This window comes from Chanodichthys erythropterus, chromosome 7 (assembly GCF_024489055.1).
Source record: "Chanodichthys erythropterus isolate Z2021 chromosome 7, ASM2448905v1, whole genome shotgun sequence".
In the NCBI taxonomy this organism is placed as follows: Eukaryota; Metazoa; Chordata; class Actinopteri; order Cypriniformes; family Xenocyprididae; genus Chanodichthys; species Chanodichthys erythropterus.
This window is the reverse complement of record NC_090227.1, coordinates 10,887,502-10,907,239: the sequence shown is the minus strand read 5'-3', so window position 1 is coordinate 10,907,239 and position 19,738 is coordinate 10,887,502. Positions and strand designations below refer to the sequence as shown.

The 19,738-nt window shown below is 34.0% G+C and overlaps 1 protein-coding gene across 1 annotated transcript in view; it reads left to right on the top strand.

The window, feature by feature from the left end:
- The window catches only part of myo5aa (myosin VAa), a 104,993-nt gene that overhangs the window by 80,523 nt on the left and 4,732 nt on the right, over positions 1–19,738 (top strand). The window contains exons 31-39 of the mRNA XM_067389827.1: positions 5,915–6,113; positions 8,967–9,032; positions 9,616–9,709; positions 11,714–11,857; positions 14,020–14,174; positions 14,276–14,365; positions 16,903–17,053; positions 17,145–17,427; positions 19,266–19,440. Coding sequence (XP_067245928.1) covers positions 5,915–6,113; positions 8,967–9,032; positions 9,616–9,709; positions 11,714–11,857; positions 14,020–14,174; positions 14,276–14,365; positions 16,903–17,053; positions 17,145–17,427; positions 19,266–19,440 — 1,357 coding nt within the window. The remainder of the gene's footprint in view (positions 1–5,914; positions 6,114–8,966; positions 9,033–9,615; positions 9,710–11,713; positions 11,858–14,019; positions 14,175–14,275; positions 14,366–16,902; positions 17,054–17,144; positions 17,428–19,265; positions 19,441–19,738) is intronic.

Here is a 19,738-nt window from a genome sequence, read left to right as displayed (position 1 = left end):
CATCAATTTAATGTGTTTATGGTAAATAAAATATTATATATATATATATATATATATATATATATATATATATATATATATATATATATATATATATATATATATATATATATATATATATATATATATATATATATAATGTGTGTGTGTATATAAAAAAAACCGTACTGACCCCAAACTTTTGAACGGTACTGTTATATTAAATAAATTATATCTAATAATCTATTATTATTAAATAATAGATAAATCTATCTATTAAATTATTATCTAATAATCTAATTCAATATTCCTTAAAAAAATGAAATTAACTTCTTTTTTATCTGGACGTGAACCAAAAAGTAAAATTAGATATGACTGAGTTAAAATCGAGAAATTAAAAACAGTAACAGTAACTGGATACTAGGGATGTGTCACGAGATCCCGCGAGACTAATATGTGACGAGATTTCTCGACAAGGCGAAAAGTAGTCTTGTGATAGGAGTGTTAGGATGATTAGGAAAGAATATGACACCGCTTTGTTTACATTACGCCTCCACTGTCGTTTTGCTTTGTATTTAAATAAAAAAACATTTAATTTAGTTGGATAACGGTTGCCGCCGCTCCATATTTACAGAGTACGCGCAATCGCTGAAAGTGAAAGCAAACGCGAGTGCAAATTCAAACGCGATGTCAATACCTCGCATTTTGAAAGCGGCTCCCTGATGAATGCAAATATCTCTCAATATGAAAGCTATCTTAGGCTGGGCTGTATAGTTGTAACCATCTCCTAGCTCTGTATCAAAAAAAAAATTGGTCTTATTTGCACTTTGAATATTGAGTGAGTGTGATTATGGTTGCACTTATTGTAAAGTGTTACCATAAAAATGAATAACAGTTTTCTCATAATCTTATTAAGCACAAATGGTAAGGTTTCATTTGTTAACATTAGTTAATGCACTGTGAACTATCATGAACTAACAATGAATGACTATTTTTTTTAACTAACATAAACAAAGGTTAATAAATACTGTAGCAAATATATTGCTCATTGTTAGTTAATGTTGGTTAATACATTAATGTTAATAAATGTGACCTTATTGTAAAGTGTTACCATTTTTATTTATACTGTTTTTATTTCTATGATCAGTTTTGTTCAGTTTGGAGGTCAAAAGTTGTAGAAGCTCATAAATCATGTACAGTAAGGTCTGAAGAGACTGAAATCATACAGGAGAGAAGTCAGTCAGTTGAGTTTGTGTCAAAACATTTTACAGTACTTAAGTATTGTTGTCTTTTACTGCATATGATAATTCATACTCAGAAAGTAGAACTGAAATGACATTCATTACAAGATGATTAGTTAAAACATTTCAAATACACCTGCAGAATATTTTTTTTTCTAGTCATGTATTTCGCCATTAAGGATTTCTTAAAAATAGCATGTAAAAAGCTTCGTCTCGTCTCATCTCGTCTTGTGAGATACCTGTCTCGTCACACCCCTACTGTATACATGACATTTGAAGCCATTTTACAATAGTTGATAAATGCCCACTTGCACAGTCATGGTGTAACTATATGTGATTCTATACGTTAATGTGAGTTGTGATGTGTCTTGGCACCCGAAAACAACCAACAATCACACTGCTTAAACCCGACAGCTTGGCGTGACATCAAAAATAAATCATTCCTATTAAAATAAAAAAACTGTCCACACAATTTTATGTACAGCTTTATTGCATTAAACGGACAGACTGGACTGATGAAACCTGCAAAGATTATTCTATAGCATAATTTTGATGTAACGTTTAAACCTATAACATTTTTATCTTGCAATTGCAAGTTTATATCTCCTAATTCTGACTTTATAACTCACATTTGCAAGTTTATATCACAATTCTAAGGGGTGGAAAAGTCAGAATTGTGGGATATAAATTCTGATTTTTTTAGGAGAAAAAGTCTATAACATGTTTATATCTCGCAATCCTGATTTTTCTTCTCAGAATTGTGAGATATAAACTCGAAATTACCTTTTTAATCTTTTACTCCATTGATTCCATAGACTGCTACTGCAAAACTGTTACTTTCTGCCACCAGGTAGGCTCCACCCACAAAACACATTATCGCTATTTGCAGACGCCCAGACCACCCAGCTCTATTTATGCCCCTCTGAGCCTCTTGGTTTGAGAACCTCTGTTCTGATCTATGATTTAATCACACGCATCCATTGAATAACATCTATCTCCAACTGAGGAAATGATGATTTATCGCTTTCACAACCTTATTCATAAGCCTCTGTGTTTACCCTATCTTACCTGTTAGGATCAGACCTCTCTTTGTCTGTTTCATTCTGTCTGTCTGTCTGTCTATCTGTCTGTTGATGGCTCATCTCTGTCCTGCACAGATCACCCAGGTTTACACGCAGGCCGACTGAAGTGAACGAGCTTGTGAGCAGGTTGAGGTAACAGATGGACAGGAATGATGGGCCGCTCTCACTGCATGTGTGTGCAGCTTGGAGCAGAGCAGCAAATCAGACTTATTCCAGAGCCCATACATAGATGAGAAAACATACAGAAAAGCTTTGCTGGTCCATTAACAGGCATGACCTTTAACTAATACATAGGCTAGTTAACTTTGAAAATGTAAACATACAAAATTTGCTTTAGGTAGCTTTAGGAGAGGGTTTATTTGAAATAGATTACCAGTGCAGCAATCTTCATGATCGATGGTACAAAATATGCCTGCAAAATCACATTGTGTGCTGATCAGAGTATTTGTCCGTCCAAAGGTAAAGATTTTTTTCATGGACAGAAACAATTGATTTCCAGCTTTGTGTGCATTATGCATTCATGGAAATCTGAGCAAGAGTAGCAAGAGTTGCTTTATAAATCCTGCTGAATAGATGCAAAACAAGAAATTCAGCAAGCTAGATTACATTGGGTGATGGCTTTGCACTTGATTTGACAGGCTGCGACAACCACGCTTGATCATGTGACTCAGTGTATGATGAACTCCTGGTGTAAGCAAAGCATTTTCATTTGAATGAACGTACAAATGTGGCTTTTGGCTGACTGCTTTGGATGCCATTTATTACCCATATCCAGGGGACAAATAGCTAATTAACGCAAATGAATGGATGACAAACTAATTTCTTTTGTACATTTTAATGTTTAATTAATTATTACACTTATAGCCTTCTTATTTTATCTTCATCATTTACTCTGTTATATGTAAATACATTTCATGCTGTTTTACTTCATTTTTTTTTTTTTTACTAAATATCTGTCATCCACTCATCATAGTATTTATTAATAATCATCCAATCCAGAGACCCTTAAAGGAATAGATCACCCAAAAATGAAAAATCTGTGACCATTTACTCACCTTCTAAACACTCATTTTAGAAGCTGTCAGTACCATAATATTATGTGTTTAAGCTTATATGCAAATGTACGAAAATGTACATGTAAGTGTTATGCACATATAATATTGAGATCAGGCTGTGCAAAATTTTGGATTGGTAAAAGTGAGTCATTTTCAAGATATATAAGGTATATAAACTAAGGATGACGTTTACATTAGTAGTTTCCCTTTAAGGTTTTAGGTGGAAATGTTAGAGAACCCCTCTTGTAAAGAATATTCTGGTAACTCTTTTTCATACAATGAAAGTGAATAGAGACAGGGTTGTTTACTTTATCTCCAAACTGACAAAAAAACACTATAAAAGTATCATAAATTCATGACTCACACTCTATATTCCATGTTTACGGAAGCCATACTATTGTTCTCTGTGATGAATAGATGTTAATTATCCATTGTAAATCTTTCCCTCCTCCATAAAGCAGCTCTCAAATCTTATATTCCATTTCTCACATATATTCTCATATATTCTATATTGGGTGAACAATTCCTTTTTAAGAACCTGTACATCAATGTTTGCCACTTTTTGTTTTCGCTTGTCCTTGTTTTTTTTTTCGTTCTTACCATTTCTTTCTTTTTTCCACCCCATCAGATCCCCATTCCCTGACTACCATAAACTGAATGAGGATGGAGAACTGTGGTTGGTTTATGAAGGGTTAAAGGAAACAAACAGGTTAAAGAGCAGAGAGATGTTGAAATGTGTGAGAGCCTGACTGTTCAGCTTTCTCATCTCTCCATCCTCCGCTTTTAGACTGATTGTGGTCCCTGAGCTTTTTAAAGACATATCATCTAACATTGTGCTGTTTATAATTTCCTAAACACTAGTGCCTGCAGACTGTTCTCCTTAACATACAGTATGAGTAGTGCTTCATCGTTTCAAAAACTGCCAGAACTCTCTGTAGTGTTAATACTGGACTAACCAAAGTTAGATTGGGTTGCAAAACTCTTATTTTAAAACAGCATGTAGTTACGACTGTCATAAAGAGAGATAATAAAAGTAAATTCTAGAGTTGAATGCTGACTGCTGCACTGCAAGAAAAAATGGACAGGTATCCTAGCCTTAGTTGGGAATGGTTCACTCAAAACTAAAAGTTGGCCATTATTTATGTCATAACATTGTTCTGAATGTTCTTCCAAATCTTTGACAATGCATAATGCCCATGTCTGTCAAGTTCCAAAAAGGACAAAAACCAACAAAAGTACCATAAAACTAGTCTGTACAGCTTGTGCGCAATATTTCTAATTCTTCTTAAGTTATATAATAGCTTTGTGTGGGAACCAGGTGGATATCGTTATTTACTGAATATCTTCACCTCCACTTTCAGACCTCATGTATCTTTCTGCATATTCTAATAGGTGTTTCTCTTTCGGTTATGGCACATGTGAAAATCTATGGCATTTTTCTTTGATATTGTCAGACCTGGTGTGTCACATCAGCATTAGAGTTATTATAGTTAACTATTAGGGTATGTTCACATGACAGCAATGTTCTAAAAACTGAAAAGTTTTTGCGTACAGATGACAGCGTTGTCAAATTGATCCCTGTTCATGCAGATCCACAAAAACAAAAAACTCTGTATAATGCTTTCTGGGCCAGTAGTTGGCGATGTCACTTTGTAACGAAACACTACAAATCTATAGACTGAACACGTAATATGCATGTGCATGACGTCACTGTTTTCACAAATTTGCATTTTTGTTGTATACATGGAGACGGTATATTTTTCAAAAAATGTGCACTTTGAAACCCGTTTTCAAAAGTTTGCATTTTCAGGCCCCCAAAATGGCATTTTTGTGTAAATGAACAGCCAAAACGAATAGAACGTTTTCAGTTTTTGGTTGAAAACGGTGCTGTGTAAACGCCCCTCAAACTAAAACCATAAAAAAAAATCATTACTTGAAATGAAATAAAATAAAATATAAAAAATTGAAAACTTAATGTCAGCCAAGCCATTTCTCATTTATTTATTTTTTTAATGTGATGTACTAAAATAACTAAAATTGAAATAAAAATAATAAATTTAACATATTAAAAATATAAAAAACTCTAATTACTAAAACTTTACCCAAAATTATATATAAATAAAACAATTCAAAATATTAAAAACTATAACAGTATCTCAATGATACTAAAATATCACTGATCAGCACAATATTTTAAAATTTAAACAAAATTTAACATTGAATAATGACATAATTTCAATCTGATCCTCAACCAAAGCTATCTATTATATGACTTCAGATGACCTGGAAATATAGCATACAAATTTCATGGTGCATTGTCATTGTTCTGCATAAAAATTCTTCAGATTTTCTTCTTGCAAGTTTAAAATAAAATGAGTATAACTAAATAATGACAACATTTTTATCTTTGGATGAACTATTCCTTAAACACTTCGATCTCAAAAAAAAAAAGAAAGAAAAACAGAAGCTAATCTCTAGTAGAAGCTTCTCTAATAAAGAAGTGTATTTCTGGTTATTTGCTCAGCTCTAAGGCAATTTCTCTCTCTGTCTGTATTAGGTTGTTGGAGTCTCAGTTGCAGGCTCAGCGTCGGTCTCATGAGAATGAGGTGGAGGTTTTGCGTGGAGAGTTGCAGAGTGTTAAAGAGGAGAATAACCGTCAGCAGCAGCTGTTGGCTCAGAATCTACAGCTTCCTCCAGAGGCCCGAATCGAGGCCAGTCTACAGCACGAGATCACGCGACTCACCAACGAGAACCTGGTCAGTACAAACACTTTCCTGACAGTATATAAAAAGGTTGCAAACCACTGCCCTATACAGAATGGGTTTATTAATGTTAGCCCTCAGCAGAAAGCTCTTTACAATCTAAAACAGTTTATTTTCTTAATTTCTGGCGAAGGTTAAAGACCCCATGAGATATAAATGTAGTTTAGTGGTGTTTAGTCCATGCATGTTAGATTTCAGCTCATCTGTATGCTAGTGTTCTCCTGAAAGTTGAAAAAATTAACCTTTAGGAAAACTGCACAAAAGTCATTTTAAAACATTAAATTAAGATATATTGTCTTGACACATGGGTGTAGATGTTTTGCCCTGCCATCAGGATTTCACAGAACTTTTTTTTTTCGGATTTTTGCATCACAAAATGACTGAATTTGTTGCAGCTGTTCTCAAAAATTGTGGTCTAGTGAAACTCACCAATAATTATTATGTCTTTAAAGTGATAACCCAAAATTCTCATCATTTACTAACCCTCAAAACCCACAAATGCGGGTTTTTAGAAAAAAAAAAAAGAGTCAATATAATGCACGTAAAAGTTGATGCTTCAAAAACCACAAAAAGTGAACACGATGGTAATCCATACAACCCTAGTCGATGAATCAATGACTTCTGAAATTAACAGTAGGTGTGTGAGACAAATACTAGTAATTTAAACTTTTTAAACTATATACTATATGCTTTTTAAACGATTTTTCTAAAAAAAAAAAATCTGTATTCATCTGAAGAAAGACAATCATGTGCATCTTGGGCGGCATGAGGATGGGTAAATGAGAGAATTTTTATTTTTGGTAATTTCATGTTTTAATTTTAAGTAATAAGCATTAGTGACAGATTGGACGTCGATAAATGTGGCATCTGAAAACAATCATCATATTAATATCACACCCCTACAAATTCACGGTTTAGAAGCCTTGCAAATTTACAAAATGGAGAAATGTAACCCAGCCAAGAAGAGGAACTTCTCTGACCTCAAGATTGAAGCTTTGACCTCACTAGTTTAATCGAACTGCCTAGTGTTATTTGGCAGCTTGAAAAGCAGAATAAAAGAAAGTCAGTTTGGAGCGAGAATACTGTTGCGGTCGACAGCATTGGTGTTGTAAATCAGCTGAGGTTTGAATATTTAACTGACTGATGTTTCTGATCATATAATTAGATGATTATTCATGTCTCACTAAGTTTTTAATTTTAATTTAATATGAGTAAATACTTGTATTGACAAGCTGTCAATACAATATTTTACCATTGGCAACTCATATTTATATGATGAATATGTGGCTTCATATGTTCTGTTCCAGTCAAAATGCTCTCATAACAATTCTCCACCAGATTTACAATGCTGCACGCATGTTCACTCCAACTCAAGAACATACACAAGCTGAAACCTGGCGTGAGATTTGATCATAGCCACTGCTTACGTTCATATTGATAAATGCCAAGTTTTGCATGGAAACAACCGTATGTCCAGTTTTCTGTCGTAAGTTTGTTTAGTAAATGAGGTCCAGAGCACAATTACCTGTACATTTTTTTACCATCTCTGGTTGATGCTTCATGTGACCATAATTTGTAAGAAATCAGATTTATTGAATTTGATTAGCCAGTATGGTTACACTTTATTTTGATGGTCCACTTTAGACATTCTAATAGCTAAGTAACTTTGCAATTACAATTACTAACTCCTTTTAGAGTAGGGCTGGGCGATGTATCGAATGCTTTTGTCACGCGCATTTCGTCAGTAAAGCCGGTTCCCTGATTGCCGCTAAATCACCATCACCTGCTTTCAAATGAAGCGGCATTTAATAGACAGAGCCGTAGTTCACTGATAAGACACGCAATATCGCGTTCAATATCGACGGCGATACATATCGATATTGAACGCGATATTGCGTGTCTTATCAGTGAACTACGGCTCTGTCTATTAAATGCCGCTTCATTTGAAAGCAGGTGATGGCGATTTAGCGGTAATCAGGGAACCGGCTTTACTGACGAAATGTGCGTGACAAAAGCATACGATACATCGCCCAGCCCTATTTTAGAGTATTAGTAGACTGTTAGTTTAGAGTTAGGGTTTGGGTTAGTAGAATAAGTTGACATTACTTATTCTACTAATCCTATGAGAGTGAAAGTAGAACAGACAGGCAAACACATTTACAAATAGCATACACAATATTACGTACTGAGATGTAACAACATGTAGTTGCAAAGTTACTTATAGTTAGTAGAATGTCTAAAGTGGACCATCGAAGTAAAGTGTTACTGCTAAAATTGCTTCCCCCCTCAGGTAACTTGTTTGTGGGGAAAAATAGTAGAAATTAGGCAAAAATGCAAGCTGCTGCAAATAATTTGGCGATCGATTGTATTTGCATTGATTTTTGCAATCACAATATTACAAAATCCTATTTGTTATTATTATTATTCTGGAATAAGAATTTCCCTACCCCTAATCACCTGCCACCGGATAGGAGTAGCAAATGTTGGCTGTGTTCTCTTTCAATAGGAAGAACGTCAACACAGGAAAGAAAAGTTTTTGTCAAACCATTTTATGGGGTCTTTAATTATTAGCTAGACTGCAGATTTCAACTTAGATCTGAAAGCACATTTAGGGGAGAGTGGAGTAGGATGTGTAAGTGGGTAAGCTGTTTCGCCAAATACATATACATCATACATACATGATAAATACATTTGTGAATCTATTCTTTCATGTGATTCTAAATTCTAAATGATTTCAGATTTGCTCACTCATGAAACCATGCAGTGTGATTTTGGCTTCAGTGCTGTACTGTGCACTTGAATAAGGTGTGGAAAGGCTCATCTGATGTGGAGATGTTTCATTCACAGGAGCTTCACTCTGATGATCCAAAGGAGTATAAAGCCTACAGAATCAGCATGTTACGCAGGATGGTTGTATGTAGGATTGTGTGTGTGTGTGTGTGTGTGGGCATGTATCTGAGCACTAACTGACATTAGTGTGTGTTGCACAGAATCTGAGCTGCGTTGAACTCTAACCTTGTGTTTAACCCACAGCAGTGTGAATCAACACATTTCTTAATATGTTTTCTTTTTAATATATAATATATTTTAATGTTTCTCTCTTGTAAGTGAATCTCACAAAAATGACACCCCATCATAAAAAAATTAATTAAATTTTTCAAAATATGCTTTTAGAAAAATATAATTTTTTTCTTTTTTTTTTTTTTTCCTTTTTTGGACGGGGTGAAAAGTGACATTAAATTGTGAGACTCACCCATCTTTGTTTCTATTTGTCTGTTTTTTCTCTCTGTTTAATGAATTGCATGGACAGATGAAAGACAGCTGATATCTTCAGATTGTTGCAGAACTGAAACATGCTCGTTTGACCTGCTTTTTCCAGATTCGCTAAAATAAACCCTATTTTTCACCCTGCTGACACTCAGTTGCAGTAGAGCTGCTACATTTGTCTGATGATGATTTCTTGTCTGATGATGATGTCTTGTCTCTTTGGTGACAGGATCTTATGGAGCAGTTGGAGAAACAGGACAAGACTGTCCGCAAGCTGAAGAAACAGCTCAAAGTCTTCGCAAAGAAGATCAATGACCTGGAAGGTACGTGTCACAGGCTGCGTTTAGAGACCCTGTTCAGAAATCATGTCAAATTGGTGGAACGTAAATCTACATGATATACAGGTGCTGGTCATATAATTAGAATATCGTGAAAAAGTTCATTTTTTTATAGTAAATTATTTTTAAAAATGAAACTTTCATTTATACTAGATTCCCTACATGCAAAGTAAAACATTTCAAAAGTTTTTTTATTTTTTTTTATTTGTTGATTAGAGTGTACAGCTAATGAAAGTCCAAAATCCAGTATCTCAAAATATTAGAATATTTACGTTTGAGTTTCGTTAAATGACCATCGCTACAGTATAAATTCCGGGTATCTCTTGTTCTTTGAAACCACGCTAATGGGGAAGACTGCTGACTTGGCAATGGTCCAGGAGACAATCATTGACACCCTCCACAAAGAGAGTAAGTCACAGATGGTCATTACTGAATGTGGTGGCTGTTTACAGAATGATGTATCAAATCATATTAAATGCAAAGTTGACTAGAAGGAAGACATTGGGTAGGCAAAGGTGCACAAGCAACAGGGATGACCACAAGCTTGAGAATACTGTCAAGTAAAGCTGATTCAGTCACTTGGGAGAGCTTCACAATGAGTCAAATGAAGCCGGAGTCAGCGCATCAAGAGTCACCACATTCAGACATCTTCAGGAAAAGGACTACCAAGCCACTTCTGAAACAGAAACAACGTCAGAAGCATCTTACCTGGGCTAAGGAGAAAAAGAACTGGACCGAGAACAGTGGTCAAAAGTCCTCTTTTCAGATAAAAGTAAATTTTATCTGAAATCATGGTCCCAGAGTCTGAAGGAAGACTGGAGAGGCACAGAATCCAAGCTGCTTGAAGTCTAATGGGAAGTTTCTGAAATAGTAGTTGGTCCATTGTGTTTTATGCTCTTTATGCTTCCATCTGCTGACAAGCTTTATGGAGATGCTGATTTCCTTTTCCAGCAGAACTTTAGCACCTGCCGACAGTGCAAAAACCACTTCCAAGTGGTTTGCTGACCATGATATTACTGTGTTTTATTGGCCAGCCAACATGCTTGACCCCTGAATCTATGGGATATTTTCAAGAGAAAGATGAGAAACAGTCGATCCAACAATATACAGATGATCTGAAGGCTGATCACTTCCATGCCACACTTCACTGATGCTGTAATTTGTGCTAGGAGCAAGTCATTTGCTGTAATATGTGCTGCTGACCAAGTATTGAGTGTACAAATGAACATACTTTAAAGAACTTGAACTTTTCTGTTTTGAAAATCCATTTTTGATTGATCTTAAGCCGAGTTCAGACTGCACGATTTTCAAAGTAGTCGGGTCACTGTTCTTTTCACACGGCATGACTATCTTGGCCAGCATTCAGTCGCTGCAGTGTTCATACTGCATGATGGATCGCGATAGAAGGTGCGGCGATATCTTGCTCTCTCATTGGCTGTCGGTCATCGCCGATGTAGTTTTCAGTCAGAACACTTTTCACACAGTAGGATTTTGAATCACCGACAGGTCCAGATATTTAGCATGCCAAATATCTCACGGGCGTCGGCGACTCATCGGCGATTCTCTCAGATCGCGTCTTTGCTCATTCACACTGCGTGATTGTCACTCGCGTGAACGAGCACAGATTTGTCTGTGATTTCGGGCATTTGTCTGCGATTTCTCAAAACCTGTCGGAGAGCCAAAATCGGGGCTAAAATCGTGCAGTCTGAACTCGGCTTTATGAAATATTTTAATATTTTGAGATACTGGATTTTGGACTTTCATGAGCTGTATGCTCTAATCATCAAAATTAAAAAAAAAAAAAAAAAAAAAAACTTTTGAAATGTTTTACTTTACATGTGGGGAATCTAGAATATATGAGAGTTTCATTTTTAAAAATAATTTACAAAAAAAAAAAGAACTTTTTCACGATATTCTAATTATATGATCAGCACCTGTATATGAGCCTTAATGTTTGTGTGTGTGTGGATGTTTGTCTGTGTATTGTAGGCGGGCAGATGGACGTGTCTCCAGGACAGACGACTGATGAGCCTGTTCATCCAGTAAACATTCCACGCAGGGAGAAAGATTTCCAGGGAATGCTGGAATACAAGAAAGAGGATGAACTCAAACTGGTCAAAAATCTCATACTTGGTAAGATTTACTAAACAGGGCAAATTAGCACATACTGTATAGACCACAAAATCCCATAAAATCCCATAAAAGTGCAGATGGGAGTGGAAGGTTCGGCAGGTTACCTACTGACAATGCTCAAATTAAAGAACACAGACACAGCCAAATAATTTCCATTATGTCCAACGCAATCAACCAAGAGCAGCAAACAAGCAGGGCTAATAATAATCAGGTGATCTACTAACCACACTGGTGTGGCAAATTAGAAATAACATGGTTTTGCAAACCATATGTTGGGATAACGTGACACCTCTGTCATTCCAAATAAATGAACACGAGTGGAGAATATTCTCTCGCTTGTACTACATGCTCTCTATTCTCTACAGTGCCTCCTCCTACCAGCAACTGGCACAGCCATGTAAATCACAAAATGGATGTTTTTTTGGGAGCATTAAATAAAAGCACAAATACAAGTAAATTGACAACCGCAAACCTTAGTAAATCACACTGCATGATTTTTTTTAAATACTGTGCTCCCATAAAGTTTGCTGAATGAGAAACTCCTACAAAAACATATGCAATAAGGTTAATCGCAGAAATAACTGTGTCCATGCCTTTTCACTGCTAATGTTTTACAGTGTATATTTGGTAAAACTTGAAAGTAGTTTTTTATCACCAAAAGAGGGTTTGCATAAGCTTTTAGTAAATCTGGCCTTTAAACCCACAACTGGAAACATTTATAAATCAGTTACGCTTTATTTCTATAATCCTCTTTAAACATTCTACTAACTATAAATAACTTTGCAACTACATGTCAAGTTAAGGTTCGGGTTAGTAGAATAAGTTATTGGAAAGTTACTTATAGTCTGTAGAATGTCAATTATGGACCATGAAAATATAGTGTTAGCAGATATTAAGCAGACAGTCTAATAATCGTCTAATGAGAGTTAAAGAGTTAGTAAAATGTCTAAAGAATGTCTAATATCTATTTTAATGGTCACACTTCAGTTTAGGGTCCAATTGTCACTATTAACTAACTATTAACTATGACTTTTGCTTGAATAAACTCCTAATTACTGTTTATTCAATGTCAGTAAGGTAGTTAAATTTAGGTTTTGGGTAGGATTAAGGGATGTAGAATATGGTCATGACTAATAAACAGTCAATGTCCTAGTAATATACATGCTAATAAGCAACTAGTTAATAGTGAGAAATGGACCCTAAACTGAAGTGTTACCATTTTAAAGGTGCCCTAGAATCAAAAATTGAATTTACCTTGGCATAGTTGAATAACAAGAGTTCAGTACATGGAAAAGACATACATTGTGTTTCAAACTCCATTGCTTCCTCCTTCTTATATAAATCTCATTTGTTTAAAAGACCTCTGAAGAACAGGCAAATCTCAACATAACACAGACTGTTACACAACAGTCGGGATCATTAATATGTACGCCCCCAATATTTGCATATGCCAGCCCATGTTCAAGGCATTACACAAGGGCAGCCAGTATTAACGTCTGGATCTGTGCACAGCTTAATCATCAGACTAGGTAAGCAAGCAAGAACAATAGCGAAAAATGTCAGATGGAGGGATAATAACTGACATATGATCCATGATTACATGATATTTTTAGTGATATTTGTGAATCGTCTTTCTAAATGTTTCGTTAGCATGTTGCTAATGTACTGTTAAATGTGGTTAAAGTCACCATCTTGTCTTACTGTATTCACGGAGACAAAAGAGCCCTCGCTATTTTCATTTTTAAACACTTGCAGTCTGTATAATGCATAAACACAACTTCATTCTTTATAAATATCTCCAACAGTGTGTAATGTTAGCCCGTTAGCCATGGAGCACTATCAAACTCATTCAGAATCAAATGTAAACATCCAAATAAATACTATACTCTATACTATACAAATATGCATTTTAGTCTGGGACTAAGCTTAAGCCTTGTTTGTGAAACCAGGGAGTAAAAGTATTTACATCCAGACTTAGATTCGATTCGATTCCATCTTACATGATTCCCAGTCCCATTCCATGCTACCCTCTTTTTAAGAAAAGTGTCTTTAATAAAAAAGACCTTAATAAAAAATAACCTTAATAAAATAATATTTAAAAATAATAATAAAATAAAAGGCCTTAATAAAACTCTGATCTGTGCATGTGTGATTTTTGTCAGAGCTGAAGCCTCGTGGTGTGGCAGTGAATCTGATACCAGGTTTGCCAGCATACATCCTCTTCATGTGTCTGCGACATGCCGACTACGTTAATGATGACCAGAAAGTCCGATCTCTACTCACCTCTGTCATCAACAGCATCAAGAAGATCCTCAAGGTCTCAATACACTGCAGCTAACACTGTCTTTTTAGAATAGTAGAATCATTTAATGTTTTCCATTATCACTGCAAACTGTTACTGTTTTGCTTTTTCTACAGAAAAGAGGTGACGACTTTGAGACTGTTTCCTTCTGGTTGTCCAACACGTGTCGTTTCCTACACTGCCTGAAACAGTACAGTGGCGATGACGTGAGCTCATACTCAGACACACATGGATATATATCATAATTATTGTCACTCTCAAACTTTAGAAGGTTTACAGTGAACCATAACAATAGTTTAGCAACTTCAGCTGTATACAAGAAACATGGAGACCAAAAATGTATTCCATTCATTGGTAGTTCTTTTTAACCGAATTAACGTAAGAGACTGAAGACATATCTGTTAAATGTTAGTGAACACAGTCAACAGAATGGACAGATTTTTATCATTTTATAGAGATTACAATCACAAAGATGATTTTCCAACTGGTGAAATATTTTGGAGCTTTTAATAGTTTTTTTTTTTTATTATTTTTTCTTTATTATTTATTATTATCTTTTTATTATTATTATATTCACTACAGAAATGTGGATGTATTCATATGTTTTTGCCCTTAAAACCACAATTTTAAAATTCCCTCGTATTTCCAGGTCTTCTGGGAACCCCAAATCTCATTTTGTATAAGCAAGATTCAGTTATTTACATTATTGTTTTTTATTTACAACGCTTTTGACAAATTCACTTTCAAGCTTTTTGATTTAATGAGAAACATTTCATTATTAAATGTCAAGAACATGTCCAATGCACACTTCTACGGAAGAGGATTAGGGCCAAGCAATAATAAAAAAATACAGTAAAACCATCTCGAGATTAAAGTTTTTAAATTTCGAGAAAAAAGTCAAAATTAAAATGTTGAGAATAAACTTGTTAAATTACGTGAAAAAACTTGTTAAATTTCGAGAAAAAAGTCGAGATAAAATGTTGAGATTAAAGTCATTAAATTTCGAGAAAAAAGTCAAGATAAAATGTTGAGAATAAAGTCATTAAATTACGAGAATAAATTCATTAAATTACAAGAAAAAAAGTTGATCAATTACGAGAACAAATTCATTAAATTACGGGAATAAATTCGTTAATTTAATGACTTTATTCTCAACATTTTATCTCGACTTTTTTCTCAAAATTTAACGACATTTTTCTCGAAATTTAACGACATTTTTCTCAAAATTTAACGTCATTTTTCTCAAAATTTAACAACATTTTTCTCATATTTTAACGAATTTGTTCTTGTAATTTTATGACTTTTTTCTCGTAATTTAACGACTTTATTCTCAACATTTTATCTCGACTTTTTTCTTGAAATTTAACGAGTTTTTTCTCAAAATTTAACAACTTTAATCTCGAGATTGTTTTATTTTTTATTATTGCTTGGCACTAATCCTCTTCCGTACATTTCACTCCAATATCAAAAGAAATAAATAAGAAATTACATTTAAAAACTGCAAATGAACAAAATAAATAACATGAAGATTTTTTGACATTGTGACATTTTCATGACATTCCTCCCAAATTCTTGTAAATATAATGCGAAATATCTCATTCTCATTTCCGTAATGTAAACAAATATAAACTATTATATATTATGGTGGTATTTGTTGTACTGCCTTTAATATATTCTGATTTAAAACATATTAATAATAAAGGAACAATTAATGCATTGATGAGAATCACCACTAATGCTAATGATTAATTATAAGTACATAATAACAGGGTTTCTGCAGGTATATCAAGAAAGTCTTTAAAAAAATCTTAAATCAGAGCAGAAATTCTTAAATTCATAGTCATGGCATTATGTTGAATGCATTGCAGCAAAAAAAAACAGTATTTTTATCCTGTTATACAAATACAAATATCTAAACCAGCAGATAAAGTATCTAAATCAACAGATAAATATGCATTTACTTGAGATGCAAATGTAAAATTAAGTCTTGACAATTAAACAAAATTAAGTGAGGGAGTAATTAAGTATTTATAATTAAGTAAGTTGATTTTTTTCTGAGCCCACTGGCAGATATTTCACTTAATTTTGATCAGTTTTAGAGAAAACAAGACTTCATATTTTATGTCATTTTGTATCTTCAGTAATTGCATCTTGATTTAAGAATCTTTAGACATTTTCATTGGAAAACAAGTGAAAAACTACAAAAATGCTGAGGAAGAACATTAATTTTTTTACAGTGTGATGATGAGAAGATACAGTAAAAGTTATGTCCATATTCTAGTGGTAAGCAGAGCGATTCAAGCTACTTCTTTTGTAAAAATGAATTAAACAGTAATGGATATCTGTTGGAAGTTGTATTTTTAAACTGAAGTGTTGCTAATGCAGCTCATTGTGTTCATCCGTAGACATTTACATATAAAGAACATATTGATTTATTGTGTTCCCTTCAGTTTATTCCTTAAATTTTCTTTGCTTGGTCTTAAAAATTACTTTAAAAAGTCTTAAATGTACCTTTATAAAGCCTGCAGAAACCCTGAATAAACAGCATACATTACAGTAATGAGAAAAAAAAATTATAATGGTCCTAAAAATACACAATAATAATGTAAATCAATTGTTCAAAAGATGTGGGAATCCTGTATATTGTCCCAGTGACCTATTTTTTATTTTATTTTTTTTATTTTTTTTGTGGCCACAGTGTGGCTCAAACAGAATCAACACTTTCTTCTTCTTCTCTCTTCAGCAATTTATGAAGCATAACACCCCTAAACAGAACGATCACTGTCTCTCCAACTTTGACCTGGCTGAGTACCGGCAGGTTTTGAGCGATCTGGCCATTCAGATCTACCAACAGCTCATCAAGTGTATGGAGAACATCTTGCAGCCCATGATCGGTGAGCATGTGACCTTTTGGGTGTCTTTATTTCTATCTGTATCTATCTTTCTTTCTCCCTCTGTATTTATCCCTCTGTCTGCTCTCTGCAGTCTCTGGCATGCTGGAACATGAAACCATCCAGGGCGTGTCTGGGGTGAAGCCCACGGGTCTCCGTAAGAGGACGTCCAGTATTGCTGATGAAGGGACGTACACGTTGGACTCCATCATCCGCCAGCTCAATACCTTCCACTCCATCATGTGTCAGCACGGAACCGACCCAGAGCTCATCAAACAGGTGGTCAAGCAGCAGTTCTACATCATCGGCGCCGTCACTCTCAACAACCTGCTGCTGCGTAAAGACATGTGCTCCTGGAGCAAGGGCATGCAGATCAGGTGCGTGCAAATAAGTTCTGTATGTTTGCAGAACAGTGAAAAAATATATGCAGACCAGATTAAATATACAGTGGCACCCAAATAGGGTTGGAATTGTAAATATTAGTAATTTATCAATACAAGTAATTCTGCATAATTCTTGATACCATAGTGAAAAATAAGGCCTGCTTTATTTTAAAATATTTAAAAAATAATTAAAATTAAATCACAAATTAAAAAGTTAAAGGGATGGTTTACCCAAAAATGAAAATTGTCATAATTTACTCACCCTCAGTTTGTTCCAAACCTGTATGAATTTCTTTCTTCTGCTGAACACAAAAGAAGATATTTTGAAGAATATGGGTAACCAGACAGTTAATGGGCCCTATTGACTTTTTTTTCTCATACTATGGAAGTCAATGGGGGCCAATCAACTGTCTGGTTACCCATATTCTTCAAAATATCTTCTTTTGTGTTCAGCAGAAGAAAAAAATTCATACAGGATTGGAACAACTTGAGGGTGAGTATATGATCACAGAATTTTCATTTTTGGGTGAACTAACTGAAATTTTATATTCATTTTATAGAGATTACAATCACAAAGTTTTTCCAACTGGTGAAATATTTTAGAGCTTTTAATAGTTTTATTATTATTATTATTATTATTATATTCACTACAGAAATGTGGATTTATTCATGTGTTTTTGCACTTAAAACCACAATTTTAAAATTCCCTGGTATTTCCAGGTTTTCTGGGAACCCCGCATCTCAACTATCTTAACTATCCCTTTAATTAAAACGATATGTAGAATATTAATGCAGTTTAAATATAAAATATATGTTGAATTGTTTCTTATTATTTCTTATCTTAATTACAATTTTAATTGTTGAATATTAATGTAATAATTACCTTTCACATAAACTTTAGCAGAAATTTCATAAAGCTGCACACTATTATTAAGTATTCATATGAGATGTACACTTCCATTAAGTTTAGATTCAGTAAGATTTTTTTTGAAAGAAATTAATACTTGTATTCAGCAAGGATGTATTGATCAGATATGACAGAAAAGACTTTTACATGGTTACGAAAAAAAAATAATTCAATTTCACAAAAATGCTGTTCTTTTAAAATTTCTATTCAGCTAAGGGCCCTAAAAAATCTGTATCACAGTTTCCTCAAAAATATTAAGCAGCACAACTGTTTTCCGTAGTTATAATAATAATGGTGATGATAATAATAATAATAATAAATATTTGTAGAACACTAAATCATCATATTAGAATGATTTCAACACTAAAAATTCAATTCAATTCTCATTAATTTGTATAGTGCTTTTCACAATACATATTTTAAACAGCTTTACAGGGATTGCATGTCAACATTACAATTTAGAGTGATCTGTTATCAGAGTTGACTGTATCCAAATTGTATCCAATCCAACAATGTAGTAATTTAGGCAGTTTAATTTAGAGTCACTGTTTAGCAAATTAATTTAAGGTAGAAACAATGGCTATTGGAAGTAATGAATACATGTTAACAATAATTAGGATATATAACAATATTTCCATCAGAGGAATACATTTTAAAATATATTCAAATAAAAAACAGTTATTTTAAATTGTAATATTTGACAGTATTACTGTTTTTTACTGTGTTTTGATAATAAATGCAGCCATGGTGAGCATAAGAGCATACTTCTTTCAAAAACCTAAAACATTTTACAGACCAGAAGCTTTTGAACGGTGGTGAAGATTACATTAAATATATACATAGTGTATGTAAGATTAGCTCAGAAATTCAGTTTGTTAGCCATATTTTAATTTATTGTCTCTGGTTTATGTGTGTCTGTATTCAGGTATAACGTGAGTCAGTTGGAGGAGTGGCTGAGAGATAAGAACCTCATGACATGTGGCGCAAAAGAGACACTGGAGCCTCTGATTCAGGCCGCACAACTACTGCAGGTCAAGAAGAAAACCGATGAGGATGCAGAGGCCATCTGCTCCATGTGTAATGCCCTCTCTACAGCACAGGTAACATGGTCTGATTTATCCATTATAGCCCACCTGATTCATTTCATTAATTTCATTTTATAGATGTATGCCATTTCTTTTGTGCTAGTAGATTTCATATCATCTTGATTTAACCAGTGTTAATAATTTGAAAATGACAATTTATAGGTTTTTCAGGAGAAAAAAACAAAAAAAAAAACAAAGTGATCCAATTAGTCACTCACTACTTTTTTAAAAGAATACACATTACACTAAATTCAAGGATCACATTTTTATAGCAGCAGTTCCCAATGTGCAAAACATTGTAGTATCCGTTGAG